This window comes from Saccostrea cucullata, unplaced genomic scaffold (genome assembly GCF_032062105.1).
Source record: "Saccostrea cucullata isolate Sc308-1 unplaced genomic scaffold, CSIRO_AGI_Scuc_v1 ctg675, whole genome shotgun sequence".
NCBI classification, from domain to species: Eukaryota; Metazoa; Mollusca; class Bivalvia; order Ostreida; family Ostreidae; genus Saccostrea; species Saccostrea cuccullata.
This window is the reverse complement of record NW_026919187.1, coordinates 1-19,856: the sequence shown is the minus strand read 5'-3', so window position 1 is coordinate 19,856 and position 19,856 is coordinate 1. Positions and strand designations below refer to the sequence as shown.

At 34.7% G+C, this 19,856-nt stretch overlaps 3 protein-coding genes across 4 annotated transcripts in view; 2 read left to right on the top strand and 1 right to left on the bottom strand.

The window, feature by feature from the left end:
* LOC134281836 (ral GTPase-activating protein subunit alpha-1-like) overlaps nt 1–1,974 on the top strand; it is a 47,253-nt gene extending 45,279 nt beyond the window's left edge. Inside the window, exon 47 of the mRNA XM_062764278.1 lies at nt 1,318–1,974. Coding sequence (XP_062620262.1) covers nt 1,318–1,448 — 131 coding nt within the window. The 3' untranslated portion in view covers nt 1,449–1,974. The remainder of the gene's footprint in view (nt 1–1,317) is intronic.
* Nucleotides 1,975–3,082: 1,108 nt separating this feature from the next.
* LOC134281820 (ribosomal oxygenase 1-like) lies at nt 3,083–13,386 on the bottom strand. Of its 2 annotated transcripts, none has more exons than XM_062764260.1 (18): nt 13,226–13,386; nt 12,852–12,968; nt 11,434–11,584; nt 10,870–11,243; nt 10,627–10,763; nt 9,285–9,384; nt 9,073–9,186; nt 8,760–8,866; nt 8,237–8,344; nt 7,986–8,020; nt 7,594–7,688; nt 7,405–7,488; nt 7,044–7,148; nt 6,100–6,241; nt 5,643–5,766; nt 4,916–5,015; nt 4,625–4,711; nt 3,083–4,474 (listed from the first exon to the last, which is right to left on the bottom strand). In XM_062764260.1, exons 1-18 carry the CDS (start codon nt 13,274–13,276, stop codon nt 4,391–4,393), a joined length of 2,115 nt encoding a protein of 704 aa, XP_062620244.1. In that variant the 5' UTR covers nt 13,277–13,386; the 3' UTR covers nt 3,083–4,390. The 2 variants fall into 2 exon arrangements, with proteins under 2 accessions (XP_062620244.1, XP_062620251.1); XM_062764267.1 differs by having other exon boundaries at nt 10,870–11,240.
* A 248-nt stretch (nt 13,387–13,634) lies between these two features.
* On the top strand, nt 13,635–19,851 carry LOC134281783 (uncharacterized; the record flags this gene model as incomplete). The annotated part of the gene is made up of 11 exons (XM_062764215.1): nt 13,635–13,811; nt 14,092–14,170; nt 14,878–15,071; nt 15,283–15,440; nt 15,832–15,989; nt 16,116–16,151; nt 16,963–17,067; nt 17,300–17,476; nt 17,598–17,708; nt 18,024–18,188; nt 18,926–19,851. Coding segments are annotated over exons 2-11 (2,103 nt in total), but the record flags the coding sequence as incomplete, so codon positions are not given.
* Nucleotides 19,852–19,856: the final 5 nt, after the last annotated feature.

Below are 19,856 nucleotides of genomic sequence, written 5' to 3'. Positions count from 1 at the left end.
TGTGTCAATAAGAGTTATCTCTCTTATCATAGTATCAATGAACCTTAAATAAAGAATTTTAATAATACCATTATAAAGAATTTTTAAAAAAGTATTGTATACAAGTTTACCTGTAAGAAATTCTACCAAATAACTTATATTGGAGAACTGAAATTTTCTGTTGAATTAATAATTTGAAACATATCAAATAATTATGAAAAACAATGCCAGCTAGTTCAACATTTCAAATTTTGAGATCTTACAAAATTGACCATAGGACATGTAAATTTTATTATTTTAAACCTTTACTGGAAAACATAATCAAAGCAATGTTTTAAATTGAACTTGTTTTAACAAAAATGATTTGTACCTTCAAATTAAAAAATTTGCAGGTGATCCTGAGAATTTTATTGTATCTGTAAATTTACCATATCTTTCTAACTTACCAAGTTTTTATATAAGTATATATTGATCAAAAGGTAATTCTGTATATATATTTAATGTTTGAATTATTTTTTCTCAAAAAGAAAAAAAAATCAGATTTTACACATTTTTTGCCCATGTGAGCTAAAAGCTCAAGTGAGTTTTTGATCACATTTTGTCTATCTGTCCATCTGAAAATTTTCACATTTTTAGGTCACCTGAGCAAAATAAAATCACCAAAATTTGTTAATATCCAAGGAAAGTCTTGTCAAGAAATACACAAGTGTAAAATGAAAGCCCAAGCACTAACAGTTCAAAAGATTTGGCCAAGGTTAAAGTTTTTTTTTAATTGGTCAAAATCCAAGGTCAAAGGGTCAAAATTGATGGTACCCAGGAGAAAGTCTTGTCACAAGAAATGCTCATGAGGGCCATAGGTGAGCAATGTGGCTCATGGACCCCTGGTTTAAAGCTTGGTAGGGCATTTAGCTTTTAAATTAAAGCAAGTTTGTAGATTGTAACCAAACTACCAAAAAGAAAATTCTTGAAATCATTAAATATGTCACATAATGCCTTCTTATAAATAATGCTAATTTGTATTACATGGGGGAAATCTAGTAAAGGACAAAATTGTCAAAGCTTCTCAGGTGAGCGATGTGGCCCATGGGCCTCTTGTTTAAATTTTTTACTGTGGTTTTAATGACAGGGTCCCAATATAATAGGTGTGCAAAAAAAAAAAAAGCACTTAGTAAATTTGTAAATCAGATTAATTTTTTATCAATCACAACCTGGCCTTGCAAGTTTGTCAAGGAATAAAGGAAGATCAATACTAACATTATTGTTTAGTTTTTATTCTATTGTCTTATGTTAATATGACCATTGACACAGCATAATCCAATATTACAATTTTTTTAATAGCTGGGTCGAGTGATACAGGAATATTTGAGAGAACGGCCAGAAGGTTGTCCCTAAATCGGAGAAAGGCCTCCAAAACTAGTCAGCATCAAACCCCACCCGAGAGCCCCGAAGCCCGTACCAAAAAGTCCTGACCCCACAAGGCACCGCTAGTTCTGCATACATCTGAGAAAGATCACAAACAGACGTCCAGGAACATCTAAAAGATAAAACTGTGATATTCCTGATTTTACTCGTGACCCACATGTGCCAAAGATTTACACTCAGTGCTAGAAATGGCTTGTTTATTTATTTAATTTTTTTAAAAAACTTTTCCTATTATGGATTACTTATTTGATTTTTCATTAAAATAGAATGTATTATTCTTCTGTCATTTTCATGGAGTATTAGAAAACTTGAATGTCCCATTTCTATTCAGGCAATAATCATGAACATAATTTTACTAATTTCATATTTTATTTAGTACATGTATATCATATCATTATTGATAAACTTTGATGTGTGGAACAAACCTATACATAATTTTATTGTTGTCATGGCAGCAAGCATTCATATTGTTACTTGTGTTTGTGTAAGTTATTGACTAGGAACAAATAATCAAACTTAATGTGCAATAATTATTTCTGTAATTTACTTATATGAATAAAAGTGTCACAGAGATGTTCATTTTGAATGTTTTGCCAGCACAATTGTTAAATGATACAGATTTGAGCTTCTGAGCCAATAGGTGAAAGACCTAATGCTATGGTCTTTTGTGCCTTGAGCATCAGCTTTCTGATATAAAGACCATATTTCAACAAGAGGCCCATGGGCCACATCACTCATCTGAGTAAATTTGGTCATGCTGTTCTTTATCAGAATCAACCCCTCTGTAATACCTATTGTGGCAGACACCCAACCCCGGGGACCTTGATTTGGATAATTTAGAATCTACACTAACCTGGGATGCTTCCACATAAGTTTCAGCTTTTCTGGCCCAGTTCTTCATCAGATTTTTCCTATATATTTCAATGTAAACTTGATTCCCTATTGTGGCCCCTCCCTATCCCAGGGGGTCATGGTTTGAACAATTTAGAATCTACACTACCCCAGGATGCTCCCACATAAGTTTCAGCTTTTCTGGCCCAGTGGTTCTTGAGAATAAGAATTTTTAATAACTCCACCATATTTTCATCTTTTCTTGATTATCTCCCCTGATGAGGGAACTTAGCCCTTCTTTTTAACAATTTAAACTCCTCTTCACCCAAGGATGCTTTGTACCAAGTTTGGTTAAAATTGGCCCAGTGGTTCTTGCGAAGTCAAAAATGTGAAAAGTTTATAGACAGACGGACGGATGATGAACAAAATGTGATCAGAAAAGCTCACTCGAGTCTTCGGCTCAGGTGAGCTAAAAACCAATTTATTTGTCAAAATCACCTCACCTAAGGATGTCCTTAGGCCAAGGGCTGAAAAAGGAATGTCACCAGATAATCAGGGAGAAAAAGACAAAAAGTAATGGTTGCTAAAAAAAAAAATCTCATAGCCACAGGGCAGATTATCAGAAGCTTGTAAATTAGGATGGCTGGTCTGCTTTTCCTCCATTTTAATTTTTGCTTTTCCACATTTTTCCAAGAGAAAAAACTATATTCCTTTTTGGTACACATCTGTATTTCTAAAATGTTTATTTATATAAGTTGAAAACTCAAGTTTAAGGAGGCTTGAGGGTCAACAAATTAACCATCGGATATAAGTTCATTTTCTGCTGCTATTTATAAATGTAACAACTCAGTTCATGTGGATTCTTTATTTGATTCATGAAAATTTATGGTAAGCATACTATACAACCATGTCTTGTTTCTGACATGTCATAAGAAAAATATCCATGACCAATAATTCTACACTCAAAATTTTATTTTCACTTTCCAAAATGCAAAACTTTAATTTTCAATTAGAAAATGTGAAAAATGGCTTCTTTTTAATACTTAATTGATTATTCTCTGCAATTATTGTGTTTTTGAAGAAAAAAAGAAAAATAAACAGTACAACAATGAGCTCTCTGCTCTATGAAAAAATAAATAAAAATATATTACAAATAAATGCATTAATGTATAGAGAATCACATATGTGAGGGGGAAAATTGTTTATTTAAAAAAAGTCCATCCTGAACATACTTTAAAATACAGTATGATGTCATATACATTCACAGATTTATTCTCGGATAAGTAATGGTACTTTCTTATTACAAGCAGAGACAAAAAAATCGTAATGTATTTCATTGGTTCAGTCTATTAAAATTTAATAACTCAGTAGTATGTTGTCCACTTATATTATTTTCCCTCTATGATTTTAATTGAATTGTTAATTATGTTTATTGGAATAGCTGGCATGTACACATTTGTATAACTATAAAATGTTTCACTGTATGAGCATAATAAATACCAAATACAAAACTATGAAATAAATGAAAACATTTTCAAAATGGGATTTGGTTGGCAATGACCTGTTGTAATCTACAAAGCACAAAAATCGTCCCAATTCAAAAGTTATGCCATTCTAAATTACAGTGCTTTGACTAGCGTACATATAATTCACGGTAAAACATGCTTAAAGCAAAGTGACTCGGATGAACAATTTTCATTTGTTATATGTGTAAAATGTTTAAACCTGTTTAAATTTCAGTTCTTTTTTTAAACCATGGGGGAATGAAAATCACTTTCCTACAAGCCCGTATTCAGTTTTATTTTATTAAATTCTGTCTCTTTAATAGAAGAGAAATAGAGTTGAAAAAAAAAGATAAAATTCTTAAAAATCATATAAGGACAATATTCACAGTATCACACATTTCTGACTAAAACATACTGTCCACAAATATAAAAGGCTAACATACTATTATGCACCTGTTTTTAACAAAAATTTTCTTAAAAAATTATATTTACAAATTTTTCATATTTGCAATTGAACACTTTTGGAATCATCCGTACAATTAGACTGGGACATTTATTTATCACGAAATACAATACAGCTTCTGAGTCCTAGAAAGAAAATCCTGCAGGATTACATATTGTGATTCCGTGAGATGACCGGCTATAGACTGGATTTAGCTGGAGTCTTCATCTGTTGTAAGAAGTGGTTCCCCCGTGATCAGTAAACCTTTCTCGTACATCATAGTGGCTACATCAATCTGAAAAATAAATAAAATTCAGGTGAAATTGTGTAGATTTCTATGTTCCTTAGTCAGAAACAGGATTGATCTTCCTTCCTCTAGCTTTTCATTATTACAATCTCGGCAATATTTAAGAGCAAGAAACAGCAGATCATGTAGATGACTTACTCTTTGATCCAGAGTTGGCAATGGCAAGCTCTCCACTGGGACATACTTGGGGTAAGAATGAATCAAATATTCTACTGCTGGTGCTGCCTAAAACATAACATCATTTAGACAAATAATGGTGCAAAACCACACAGCTGACATTGTTATTTTTAAAAAAATTTTAAACAAATTTTAAAGCTCTCTATTTTACACGATGCAAATTAAGAGTAGTGTTCAAGCTGATGATGCTGTAAAGCACAAAAAATTTCAATGTAAAGAGAAGTATTACTGATAGACAACATTCGTATTTACTTCTGCAGAGATCTGTATAAAACTGGGCTCCACTTCATGGTACAGTCTAGTGTTTTCCAGGGAGTGGTAGATGCGCACCTCATCTTCTTCTGTTAAAAGTCTGCATCAAAAATAAGACATTTAAAACAGTGGAGTTCTTTAAATGTTCTGAGAAATCAAGTCTCTGAAATACAGTGGTACTGCTTAAAAAATTGGCCAGAACTGGAATACAGTGTTAATAGTTTAATTTGATTTTTGTTGTTTTTACGCTGAGGCCATTCCAAGTTTTTTCTATGTTTAGCGTCCACCCATCTTTCAAAAACTTACCTGCCCATTCTCAAAAAACACACAGACCAAAAAAGAAAATGCATACTTTATAGTCATAAAAGTAACATCATTCAAAGGATTTGATTCAAGAAATTATTTTTTCTCCTTTCTAGATCTACACTTTGGCAAAATCAAGATAGTAAATGCTCAAAATATACCAAATATGGAAAATTAAAGACAGATCATAACAGGAAGGGATGGAATTCAAAGATTTGGACCAGAATTATTAATATTGGGTCTCTTGATTTTGGTTTGTTTTTTTCTGATATTGGGTGTCAAAAATCAAGGCGCATCCAGACACTAGACATATAAAAACCTTGGAATGGCTTGAGTCTGCAATATTTCAGCCATGTTTTGGTGCAAGTGTTACAGTATTTTTTACTACCATAAGTGTTAGTGGTCAATATGGGTGAGAACGGACCTTAAGATGCCTTTGCGGATGATTTTGATGGTAGTGTCGGGTTCAATCTCTGCAGTTCCCGCCACACACATCTTCTCCTTGTCCCAGTGCTCACCACTACCATGGACACTAAAGGCTTTTTCAGCTACAGGTACATAAAATAATGTTTAAGGTACATGTACCACCTCATTAACATAAATTATCAACAAACTCCATAATACTGTATACAGGGTTATTTTGCCTTCTCACAATTGCTAGCAATTTAGCCTCATTTTCAATTGGCACAGTCACATTTCTGTTTAAGACATTAAATTGTGTTTTCTTTGAATTCGACATGTTTTAAATGCACCTACTTGTGAGTAGAGCAAAGAGGCTAAAATAAAACGGGAACAAAAATTTCCCTATATACAGTTCAGATGAGAGAGGTACATGTATTATTAGTGATACAGATACATGAAAGAATAAGATCTATAAATACCATCAGAGAGAACAGGAGGCAGGCTGTCGTGTATAAATGACTTGGCCATTTGATCACAGGCTGAGTCCACAGGTAAATGCTGCACCATACGGATCATCAGCTGCTCCACCTTCTTAAGGAACAGGTTTCTGGGGGAACTCTCCTGCGCAAAGATATTGTATCTTGACTTAAAGGCAAATAATACTGCACTACAATTCAAATAAGCAAGTCTCAACCAACAATTTTCTTAGTGAATTACTGATTTCTACATATTATTGTTATTCAAATAATCAATCTGATTAAAGTCAGATCCACTGAACCTCTCACATATACTATATAAGTGGAAATTTTAGCAAGACGCAAATTAGGTGATTTCTACCAAAAATCTGGTATAAGCGAGAAGTAAATTTAGTGATTTCAAGATGCTAACTAAAGAAGTTATTGCAAATAATACGCAATTAACTTTTAGCAATATTCAATTTTAGCGATGTCAGCACCCTCGCTAATAATGCCAAAATTAAATCCTCGCTAAAAATTCTACTTATACGGTATGTAGATCATTAAACAAGGATCTAAAGAAACTTCATTTAGGGTCATCTCCTGGTCACAAAACATTCCAGCGGAAAGTGTTTGATCATTATTCTGCTGGTTATATGTGTGTCATCTAAAATTGTACAAATAGGACACAAAACATACTTACAATGATAGGGTATTAAGTGTAAGAGGAGGGGAAATATGAAGCAGACCAGACCGGGATTCAAACTCAGACTGGGATTCGGACACAAGGCCCCCGAATCTCCAGATGCTCTACCAACTGAGCTATCTGGCCACCGGCAATCGAACCTGATCTGTCTGCCACATAAAAATAACTGTTATGCTCCTATGCAATTTAGTCACTTTACACTGGCATATAAAATCTAAAATCACATAGCTAAAGGAGAGTCTTAGTGTTGTACAATACAAACCATGTCAGAGTGGGCTATTCCCATGTAAGATGAATACTCTCTGGGAAGCCCTCTTCTGAACTCCACATCTTCATCAATAGCAATCTGAAGGGCTCTGGGAACCAACTGAAATGCATGTAGAGAGTAGTGTAGTCATCTTCTGTATTTATAAAACATGGTACTAGTGTTTCTTTTCATTTAATTTCACAACAAACAGATAGAAGACAGAAAGAAAGACCAAATTCACTTATGGTGGCATAAAAAGATTATTTTCAAAGTCACAAATTGTGTGGTGCAACAGTTTAATATCAATTTAAATTATAAATCTATAATGTGACCTTTAAATTTTGAATTTGTTTGACCTCTGTTGAATACAACTCACCTTTTCAAATAGATCCCCCCAGGTATTCTTCTGATAACAGGAGACAGTTATGTGTAGGGAATGTGTGTCCTCCATACAGTTACCCTACATACAACACAGCAATTCAAGTCATCCAAAAATTATTCCCATAATTATCTACAAATTTTCCAATTATTAAAATTCTTACTCATCTGATAACATTATTGTTACCTGATGGATTGTCCCTCTGGGAAAATACAACAGATCCCCTGGATCCAGTACCGTGTCCAAAATCGGCTTCCCTAGATCTTTTTCTGAAAAATTTCCTGTGAATACACACAAAATTTTATCAAAACCAAAGATTCTAAACGATTACATATACAATGAAACTTATCTAATCTGGTGTATTCTGAAATGTTATATAATACAATGAAAACTTTAAATTCAAATGTTAAAAAATTGTTGTATCTGGCAAAGTTCCATGGAAACAGTGGAGTCTGGATAAGCTAAGTTTTACTGTACCTTGTGTTACTCAATAATTAAGATGCTATATCAATTACTTAACATCCAAAAGAAATTTTCTGTATGTCAAACAAAACTCTTTTTCTCCCCAAAATGCTTACCACTTGAAAACCGTGGCAGAACTTCATTGTCTGTCCTAGAACATAATAATTTTAAAATTTGATACATGTAATGTATGTTTTACCATTGTCTAGAAAAAATGTTTAGGAGCAAATAATTACTTTTTTTGTTCCTATATTCTACAGATACTGTAAGTTTAAGAAATCTGTCTACAACTCAAGTAGAGCAAAATCTAGAAAACTCTACCTTGATAAACATATATTCAAGTACCTCATGAACATTGAAATCCTACCTTGGGCTGTATAACCTCCAGTGCTTCCTGCCCTCCAACTGTAGAATGAAAGCCTCAATGTCATCATAATGTGGAGCAAACCCTTGTGTGCCAGGTGGAGTTAAGTATCTGAGACAGAGAAATGTGGATAGTCAACAATAGACCCATAGGCTACATGGCTCACTGGAGCACACTGGCTAGGAAAAAGCAGATATCAGTCCTGCATAATTCAAATACTGTTGAACTTTACTTTTGATGTATCAAATACCATGGATATGGCAGACTGATTTGGAAGTCCCAACTACTTTGATCCACTTTTCTTGAGAAGAAATTTTTAAAGTGAATGTTAATGCACAATGCTCACTAGCACAAATTGCCATAATATAACTACAAGCTCTTTGAGCCTTTGGTTCAACAAAACTAAAATATCAGATATTTTGTCTTGTAAATTGTAGATTGAGAGAAAATTGCAATTAAATAAACACTGATCAACTAAATATTTTTCAAATTTTAAAGTTTTACTGCATGCTTTAGAGATACTTACATATTGGCTCCAACACAACAATTAAAGTACTCTTGAAGCACAGAAAGGAGTTTCCAAACATTCCTGGAGTAGGTTTGTGGATTTAAAAGTCTTACAGAACAGCCAGTCTGAAATTAGAGTTAAACAATTCAAACAAAGTTGCACAGTTCTGATAATTTTTGACAAAGACCACACAATAACAGAAGGTTCTATATACACAGTTCAAGGACACCGAAAGGGCAAGTAAAGTTTACACCAAATGTTAGGCATCAATATGGTTGTACAATAAACAGTTTACTAATGACTAGAATTTATTATCACATGCACTACCGACCTGATAGAAATCCCACACGGTAGCAGGATAGGCCCTGCCCACTGGGTTATGAGTTTCTCTTTGTCCATTAGTAAATGTTGTCACATCTAAATTGGTTGTAAACTGTATGTTTTCCTGGAAAAAAAAATGTATAGAAGTAAAAAAAAAACTTTGATTACTTTTTAAACTGCTTCTTGATAATCTTAACTTTTCTGAGTTTTACTGTATGTTACCTCTCGTAGAATCCTGTCCAACTCGGACGTACTGAACCAGCCATCATTGTACTGAGCCATGTGTCTCTGTACCAACAAAGGCTTCCTCTCCCACAACTCTCTGTAATGGCAACATGTCAGTATATACATACAAATCGTCAACAATCTTTATATCTATATAATATGTCTTTATGCAAATCAATTTTTTTTAATATATTGAAATATCTTATCCATTTCAGAGTGGGTTTTTTATAATACATATGAATCAAAACTATGAAGTATTTACAAGCAGAATTAATCTTTTGTAACATAAATACCGAAATAATTTTAAAAAACATTAAATGATATTAGGCAGGGCTCGACATGAACTTTTTTTCCTACTTGTCCATTCGGACAAGTGACCAAGACATTTACTTGTCCAAATTTCAACTTCACTTGTCCGAAAATTTTCACTAAAGTTCAATAGTTTCAACTTCAAAATTAAGTCCATTTACTTACACATGTCACGCGCTTGATTGATTCTTGATGTTATTGATAAATACAACAGACACATAAAACGAAATTTAATTAAGGCTTTCTGTCCTGACAATAACATAAATGTCCACAAGTGAACCTGTCAACATCAAACAATATTCACACTTCGGTCCGTATCTTCCATGACTTTTCATTTTAGTATGCAATTAGTGAACTTCGATCCCGATCGAATGTGAACTCAATATTAATATAGTGATACATATCGAAGTTTGGATTTTATGTACAGCTTCCGTCTTGAGACTACCAATTTAGCTTTCAACAGTCGTTCTTTTTATTATTTAGAGACCCCTTTACATTAAAATGCACTTGTCCAATCGGACAAGTGCCCAGCAATATTGACTTGTCCGAATTTATTTTTCATTGGTACCGGACAAGCAGACAAGTGTTAATGTCGAGCCCTGATTAGTTATCCAGGTTCAATCAAGGTGTACGGGGATTTAACCCGGGTTTTATTTCATACACCCTGAGGCCAAAGAGTGTATGGAATACAACCTGGGGTAAATAACCGTACACCCTTGACTGGACCTGGATAACGAATTTATTTCCTATGTACACAAAAAATTTCTTTGTAAAAATCAGTCTAGTCAACTGTGTTTCAATCTACCGAAAAGATAACTATGTACCACAATGCATCATGACATCATTTTATTTGATTTTTACCATAGAGAAAGTGTGCATTGTGATGTCACGTTTTATTTACCCCGGTTCAAGTTGGGTGTACGGAAATTTACACCCGACTTTGTAACCAATCAAAGCTCGTGTTAAATGTGACATAGGAAATAATGATTTTTACTAAGTAGGAATGCCATATAAACAAAACAGTACTCACTTGAAGAATTTGTCTGGCTTAACAGGGTGAATGAGGCATTCAAAGATTTTTCTGGCTTCCTCTCCACTGTTAAACATGTAGGGAAGCTGGGAACTAGACACTGAGTCATCCTCAAACGACAGGGCATGTTCCATCTCCTGGATCAATACACAGGTAACACAGCTTAGAAATGTTGTGTTCTAATTTACTTAGCTTGTATAACATGATGTAGAGTTACACACAGTGAAATCCCCTGATACGTACCTCAGTGCTACAGTCCTGGGTCTGAACTTCCGAGTTGTCCCTTCTCTTCTTTTTAGCTGGCTTACTGTCCTCGTCATTCTCTGGTCGTTTGTTCTTCCCTGACTGTCGCCTCTCGCCATCTGACACACGAGGACTGGGCGTCTTCTTGTTTTTTGTGGGCTTCAGGATTGACTTTGGTTTGTTGCCAGCTTCTGCTAGAGGTGTAGCAGTCTCAATGGAGGATCTGTCTGACTGCTTTCCCGGAGATTCTTTGTCAGAAGGAGGGGGGTTTTGTGTGTGTTTACCTGTAGGAGGGATGTTCTGGTTCCTCGTCGGGCGAACAGCAGAGATCTGTTTTGGTATAACTGGTGTGGACAATGGCTTCCCTCTGTCTACTGATCATATATTGTACATTAGAGAAACCCAAATAAACTACTGAAAATTAACTTACTGATGCAAGGGAAAAAAGTCTATTAAAATTGCCATGCACTGTACTTAAAAAAGGACATTATTTAATATATCAAAAGAGAAATAATTGGCTACACTGATCTACGTGTACATACACAGAAGACCAGGATTCCTCACCTTGTGCTGAATTTTGCTCCTCTAAGTCTGAGGTGGACCTGACACTCTTCAGAGACACCGGGTCTGCCTTCTCTGTGTCAGGTAGAATTGTGGGTCTGGCTTTGGGGGTACTTCTCAAGCTAGATCTCAGACTTCCACCTTTTAAGGCTTTCTGTTAAAAATACAAAGTTTTAGTAAAGAATGCTCCAATTTGACACAGGAATGATGAATTAAGTACAAGTGTATGTTGATGAAATTTAGTCCTAATATGGCTTTTATCTGACTCAGAGAATAAATTGCAGCAATATGCTGCAATGACATTCCAGTCATAACTATACATGATGCATTAGTTAATGAACTTTCAAAGACATAAATCACATACAGAGGGTAAAAGAATAAAACCTTTCAGAAAATACAAGCTCATTAAGTTTCCATAACTCTGTGATCATTTCATTTGCCAACAGAGGGTTGCTCTTTTTCATAATTCATTTTAATCATGTTAATGAGGATAGCGGAATGCAGGTAAGCACTAGTGCAATCAGACTACGAGTGTTAATCCATTTTGTTCACAGTATTTTAAAATATTGTGGAACAAAATTTTCTCTGAAAAGGTTTTCTTTATTGACAATTTGTTATTTATTTCTCATTGAGTTTACCTTTCTGTGCATGTCTAGTTTGGTCGTTTATGATTTGTCGCTTCTGGTAATGAATGTGAAAGAAAAGCAGAGAGTGAGAGATGAAGACTGTCACTGACATTAAGAAATGTCTTGAATGAAAATGCACCTGAGACTTTCTAACAAATGGATTTTTGTATTTGTTTGTTGATTATTAACATCCCTCTCGAGAATGTTACACTCATATGGAGACACAACCATTTGCTGGTGGAGGGCTGCAAATTTAAACTTATACTCAGCACTCAGGGCCATTGAGCAGTGAGGGATCTTTTTCATGCCAACACCTATTGCGACATAGGACCTCGGTTTATACGGTCTCATCCAAAGAACCTGTCTCCACATTCTGTAGTGAATTCAAACCCTTTATTAATTTCTTATTCCACAACTCTAGACCAGATACTCTAATCTCTGCACCACACGGGTGACTCTAAAAAATGGAAAATTGGTGAGAGCAGGCTATGAATCTAAGACTCAGATATTTACTAACTTTTTGTAATTGCAATGAAATGTTTATAGCGCTGCATCCATGTGCTAAACTTTACAGTTTAAATTACAAGATCAAGTAAATGTCAATAAAACGACAAATAGAAAAAGATTTCTTAAAGTTTAATTTTTAAATGAGATTATGAACCTTTTCGATTTTATCTAAAGGAATGAAACAAAACTTTCAGGAGTTAGTAATAAGTGTTGCCACTAAGGTAGACCAACTGGGTTTATAGTGCAGAAAAAAATGACACTGTCCCAATTTATCTGCTATAATCTCACCATAATCTTTTTCCCTTTTCCATCCAAAGCCTTTTTAACATCTTCTCTGATGGACTGGGAACTTGATGCTTTACGCATGCTGGCTCTGCTGTCCAAGCTTGATACACTATCTCTGTCCTGCAGAGAAAAACCAAATCATTTTCTAATCATTCTGTAAAGACAGTTCACTGCACATGTTCGAAAGCTTGATTAGTATGTCGTTTGTGGTAGCAAGAGTCAGTGTTACAAATCAGAGGCTGTTTTTTTTCTCTAAATCAGAGACATATAAAACCATTTTTATATGTCTCTGTCTAAATACGTTGTTGTAGTTTAACTAAATCATCAGCAAAAAAGAATCACTTACATTACAAAAACATTAAACACTCTTAAATTACCCTTTTCCCTTTAAAGACTGAAAATGCTGAAACTTTCTTTGAATGACTCATTTTATATCATACGATTAAGATTTGTTGACACTTATTCAGAAGTTCATCATCCCTTTTTCAAATAATTTTTTTCATATGTTTTTCTGTGAACGCGCCATACACATGGATAGGAAATAAGCACGGCGCAGTAAATGAGAAAACAAAAACGTGCACTCGGTGTAATCCGGAATGAGAGAAAAATTTAGATAGCCTATAGAATTATTTATTCCATCTTTACAACGCTGCTACAATAGGAATCTTTTTGGTGCCTGATTTTATAGACAGAGCATATTTGGTACACTATTATTATACTCAAGGTTAAATATGTCTCGTAGGAGTGGAATATTTATCCCATGGGAGCCCCTCAGGTGAGACAGAGGAAATACACAATTGATGTTTTGAATGCGGAAATAAGAGGCTATTTCACAATGGATTAAACTCACCATTTAGTCATAAAAGGGAAACTGTTGTTTTATTTTACAAAAGTTTGAAAATTATTATTCTGAATTTAACAGAAAAGGACCGGATTGCATGAATGTTTTGGATCTGACTTCAGGTAGGACAATTAGCTACCGTGCACCTGTACGCGATCACACTCACCTGAGAAACAAACCTTTTAGGAGAAATTTAAGTAGACACTAACCCATTATTTCATTTTATTTAATTAAACAACGATGACCTAAACTTATACTACAGCTATGAAAGTTTGGTAAAATACTTTATTTTAAAAATTTCTTTTTTAGTAGAATTACGTCACGTTTGGGGGTCAATTTAGGAGTGACTTTCTATGAAAAATATGTAAGCACTAATAACACAAATTATTTTTTTTTTTTCAGAAGAAAATGGAATCAAAGTTTCTGCAGATACTCTTGACAACTTTTCTAGCATTTACTGTGATGGTGCATGAAACAAAATGTAGGTTGTATTTCTTAAAGTAAAAGATCTCAGGCACGTGAAACTGCAGAACTGTAGCGTTTGACAAAGCCAAATAAATAAAACCATAACGCTCAGTTCTGTTCTAGATAATATTGAAATATATGAATAAAATTTGTTTTTGAAAAAAAAATTGGTACTTGTATCTTGCATTATAAATTAAAAAAAAAACTCCCCCACCTATAAATAGAATTTTCATCCTCTATAGTCCTAAATGACAATTATTTTTGGAACCCCTTTTTTTGTTACACTTGTCAGAATTTCTTAGTCCTTTCAAAAATTATAGCATGTACTTGTATCTTGCATTATAAATTAAAAAAAATCTTGAAATTCACTATTTCTTTATTTATTTAGAAGTTTTAGCCTTAGGTAATTTTGATAATGGGGTTTATTTAATAGACCACAATGGCGCCGAATGTGAATGTTAGAATATTGGGAACTTAACTTTTGGGATAATTTTGATTGTGCTCAAATTCCCCAAAGTGCTTTTAGCACCGCACTAGATGTTGTCATGAGTGTTATGATCTTTAAACATCCTCTATAGTCCTAAATGAGGATTACCGAAAGCTCATTTTTGGAACACCATCTAAATATTTTTGTTACTGGGACTTTCTAGTCAGTAGACTTATCACCTACTGTCTCGTTATATTCCAACAACAACGTGAGTTCTTTTCAATTGTAAATTTTAGCCTGGCGAGTGGTTCTGAAGGTAGGAAGAGGGAGGGCAATTTCCCCGGCCACCAGTGTAGAGAATCTGTGGCTATCTAACGTCACTGTCAATGACGATCGGAACACGTACGTCTACACACGTGACACGGTTGTGAGTAGGTACGAACCTACTTATAAATCTAACTTCATCAACAGCTGGTACGGGATCAACCAGGTAGGCACGTTTGTACATCTGATAGTATGAATAGACCCCCCCCCCCCCACACACACACACACACACTAAATATAGATAAAAAAAACATATATGCATGTACATATATATTGTATTTGGATGTACTAGTAATTACAAATTACCAAATGCAAGAAAAACACAAAAGCATTTGTATTTGAAACAGTACCTTTAGCGATGACATATATTCTTTCAGGTTAAAATCGCTATGTATAAAGATGGCAAGGAGGGGATGTTCCTTATCTTCAATACAACTGGACACAACAGAAGAAACTTCTTCAGGGACTCCAACATCATCAAGAGTTCATTCACAGATTTAACCGAGTCTACCAACTATAGTATGACAATATCTGGGTAATTTCTCTCCCACTACTCTAAAACTTTATTCCCTTATCTCCAAGTAAAATGATTTTGAAATGCAAATAGGGACGTAAACTGAAATTGTCTTTTGAAATGTAAAAAAATTAATTAATGATAAGGTTTCTCAAGGACAATAATATTACAGCATTTTATTAACAAACAATGAATCCTTTGTATAATAATATCTAAATGGACAGTGGACACCCCCCCCCCCAAAAAAAAAATTCTGTCTTAATATCGATACACAATTTCTGAAATATATCGCTTTTCGTCTGCTCAAAGCTATTTAATGATGTCACTTTTCTCAACCATAAAGTTTGGGAGGTATATACGGATTTATGACAAATATCTCCACTGAGGGACAATTTTTCTTGTTACACTGTAGACAGCAGAATCGTAGTTTTGAGATTGTATCCGCTGATGGCGGTCATTGTACCAATACCACTGGATGGATGGCAGCCATGAACAGACTGAGTAGCTGTTATACCGACGCACCTGTCCCTTACTTTCTGTTTGCAACGAAAACAAAAACAACGTTTAATAGTACGTTTCATGCCGTGTTTTAATGTATCAATAATGTACATTGTATTTGTGCTAAAATTAAGTTTTGTTCAAAAAAAAATCTCTGGGATGTAGATTTCAATTAAATTATTTTTTTTTCTATTTTAGACATGTCAGTTGCAGATGCATTCGCAGTTTTTGTGGGTAATTTTTTATCCAAATTCTATTAAAGTATTATTAATTTTAGAATACTTTTTTGTTGTTCTAAAACAATAGAACAGCAACATTTTAATTTTCAAAGATGCAAGATATATAACTAAAAATGGAGGATATATGCATTAATGTTACAAACGTACTATTTCTGTATTTCAAGTTGAGTTTATCACCCAACCAGTATTCGGAACATTTGTTGTTGGAAAATTGTACATTCGTTCCTTTACAACAGCTAGCAAAATAGATTATATGAGATACGAGGTTTCGTTTTTTAAAGTTTAGGGAAAGAGCGATACATGTGACTTTAAGAGATGAAGGAACATTTCTTTTCGTATTAATAATAAATACTATAGTATAGTGATCACGTAAAATCAGACATATGTGGTCTTTAGAACAACAAATTCTGTGTATAAGTTTAAGGGGGGGGTTACATTTTCCATTTTATATATTCTCATTTTATGCCGAAAAATGAACACAATAACCTTGGAGAATTTGACCATACTAAAAACTTAGGGAGAAAGAGTTGAGAACATTGAAGAGTAGTTTAATCGAAAGAAAAGCAGCAAAAGACTATTCTGATTTTAGTCAGAACAAGTTTGATTAGAGAGGCTTGAAAGGTTTTAACATATTCTTAAAAAAGAAGCAGACTTTACTTAATTTTCCTATAATATTTACGTAAAAAGAAAAAGGGAAGTTTCCCTCCCAATACTATACAGGTCTTAGCTAAGAAAATCTTAGTGGAGACTTGTGCTGAATTAAGATCTATTGACTATACCATCATCAGAGTCGTATTCCTATATAGGTGACTGTATTGATCAGCCCTGTAACTATGGAGGGGTGTGTGTAGAACACCTGGAAGATTTCACCTGCCAATGCCCATCTCAGTTTTATGGCAAAACGTGTGATAGTAAGTATTCGTCATTCTGTATAACAAAACCTTGGACCTTTATGAGGGCATGTTGTATTTTGGTGAAATGTTGGTCTAATCCTATTACTTTTCATATTTTTTAAATGTTTCTAAAAAAAAATTAAATTAATAAACTTTCAATATATTTGAAAAAAGTCAATAAATTTGACTGTACAGTATTTTACAATACTTCTTTGAGAAACATGATATAAAAAAACTCAATTTAATTTAGTTGACTGTCCATGTGCATATGGAACATGTCATGAAGTAACCGATGATGACGTCACAACCTCTGGAATTGTCATCAACGGGACGTTTATAAATAACTCCAGCTTTACGCTAGACAATGGACGTGTTCGATTGGCCTGCCAGTGTTTACGAGGCTATGAAGGTGTCAAATGCCATAAAAGTGGGTCACTTTTTTAAAAATAAAACTATATGTTACTTGTGAAATTGTTTGTTAATGAATATATGTTGATTAACCATCAAATACATGCAGATTTAATTTTTTAAGAAAATTTTTTTTACAGACGTTGATGATTGTATTGGTAATCCTTGCCAAAATGGAGGCGTGTGTGTGGACAAACTGAATGGTTACACTTGTGACTGTCCACTGACGGCACACGGTTCTACTTGTCAATGTAAGGGTTGTGTAATCTTCATAGAAACAGAATCATTAAAACTTACATCTTTAACTCTTAGGAGACATCTTAAATTTTAGTAAAAAAACAACCATACTCCAACCCAACCAGAATGGAGATACATGTACATGTATATCTTATTTGTTTGCTCTAAAACTGTTCTTTTTTTAATTTGTTGAAATGGTGTAAGCATCAACTTAATTATCATTTGTGTGATATTTTATTTTATACAATACAATAGCGACGTGAAAAAGATAGCAAGCTTTATAAATATGTACACATTAAAGGACGTCATAATATCTTTCCTACATACAGACAAAACACCAGAACAGGACAAAACTATGAAGACCGGTGGGGTGGTCGCCGTCGCCATCACGGTACCCTTGGTACTAATCCTCCTCGGCGCCATGATTGGGTATGGCGTGTACATTTACAGAAATCCCGAGGGATTCGGTCGATCTACCACATATAAACAGTTTGGTGAGTTACACTGTTGGTGCAAAGGACTATATTTTAATGACCAACACCTGACTTAAAAATCAAATATTTATAGAGAAATCTATAATTACATGTTCTAAACCAGGGAGAAGACTTGAAAACATTGATTACAAGATCACGTGCATTTTTAAGACGAAAAGTTTTATTAAAAATTGTCGAGCCTTAGGTCTGTCTCAATTTGATATGTTGGTATGTGTAGAATTAAAATATCAATGAAATATTTGAATTTTGTTCTGGGCAGGTTTGTGACGCTATATAGAAATGGAGAAATGTGAATTACTGAAAATCTACATCCAAATTAAACTTAATTTTTTTTTGTTGATTCACATTTTTAAACAGCATAGTCATGTATTTTTGTACATTTTCAGAAAATTTTTCCAGTTTTAACTTCCTTGGGGTGGGTGGGGGGGGGGGGGCATCGTCTCAAGCCAAGGTTTGGAGTCCACATATAGCTCTCTCAGAGGATCGTACATTTTGGCCTTGACGAGGTGGGGGGGGGGGGGGTATTAATTACCTCATGTATAGTTCTATTCGAACAAATAGACTAAGCAATGCTTAACATAAATTCAATTTCAAGTTACAAGGCAATGAAATACAATTAAAATTTTGCGTGTTTGTAAATAAAAGAAAACAAATACAGAGAAAACATATCCAACTGAATTATGGATGATATCTATAGATAATCCTGGTTATCACAGGGATATTTTCTTCTTTCCTAGCCATCGCCAGAGATTTTGTGCGACGAAGTTTCCGACGAATGTCTGGACGAAGACCGAAAGCTCCAAGAATTCTCCGAGAGCAACCCGACGGTCAAGAAGAATCTGGAAAGAAGGAAGAAAAAACAGGCTTCGATAATCTGGGATTTAATGAACCTACTGGAACTGGTGGCTCAGTCCCTGTTTATCGCAGAGAAAATTCGGAGATGTATGAGCTTTCGGCAAACGACCAGTCGGTGGTTACAGGACCTAATGCGTCATATGAAAAGTTGAACATTAACAAAGGAAAATCGGAAAACCAGTACCAGCAGTTAAAACACAGCCAGGAAAGAGGTGTTAGTGAACGCCCACGTCAGACGGGTCGGCAGGGTAGAGAGAAATACGATGACATGCCGCCAACATACGACGAAATAAAAGAACAATCAAAATACCAACCCTCCCGCACTGGGCATCCGGAGAGAAATCCCCAACTACAACAAAATATTCCACCGCCTGGCAAACCTCAATACCAACCGCGACATATAGAAAATAAAAATCCAAATCATGCGGCCACAAGTAACCAGAATCGACCACATCAACTAGACACACGTGGTCGACAAGAGGGCTATGAACCGCGTAATCAACGCGCAGGCAGCAACAACTCGACCAGTGAAGACATTCCGAACGATAGGTTTAGGGGTGGTCGATCTACGCAGGGACAAAGTCCCCCGTATGATGGGTATAATCTCCATCCGTCCTCAGCTTATGGGCAGAAATATGGTCAAAAATTATACGGTAGTTCACAAGCTGTTGACTACAACACAACAGAAAACATTCCGTATGACAGGTATCAGAATGACCGCTCTCCCTCGTCACCTCATGGACGACAGGAATATAACGCAGCTGATAGATACAGGGATGACATTTCTCCAACCTCTCCCTACGGACAGAACCA

What these genes read in the sequence shown, in the direction of transcription:
- LOC134281820 (XM_062764260.1), bottom strand. Translation starts at nt 13,276, where the DNA reads ATGAGTCATTCAAAGAAAGTTTCAGCATTTTCAGTCTTTAAAGGGAAA. An exon ending in TGTTGTGTTGGAGCCAATAT is followed by an intron (nt 8,345 to 8,759) that starts GTAAGTATCTCT and finishes TCTCTGTCTCAG; the next exon opens with ATACTTAACTCCACCTGGCA. An exon ending in TGCCAACTCTGGATCAAAGA is followed by an intron (nt 4,475 to 4,624) that starts GTAAGTCATCTA and finishes TTTATTTTTCAG; the next exon opens with ATTGATGTAGCCACTATGAT.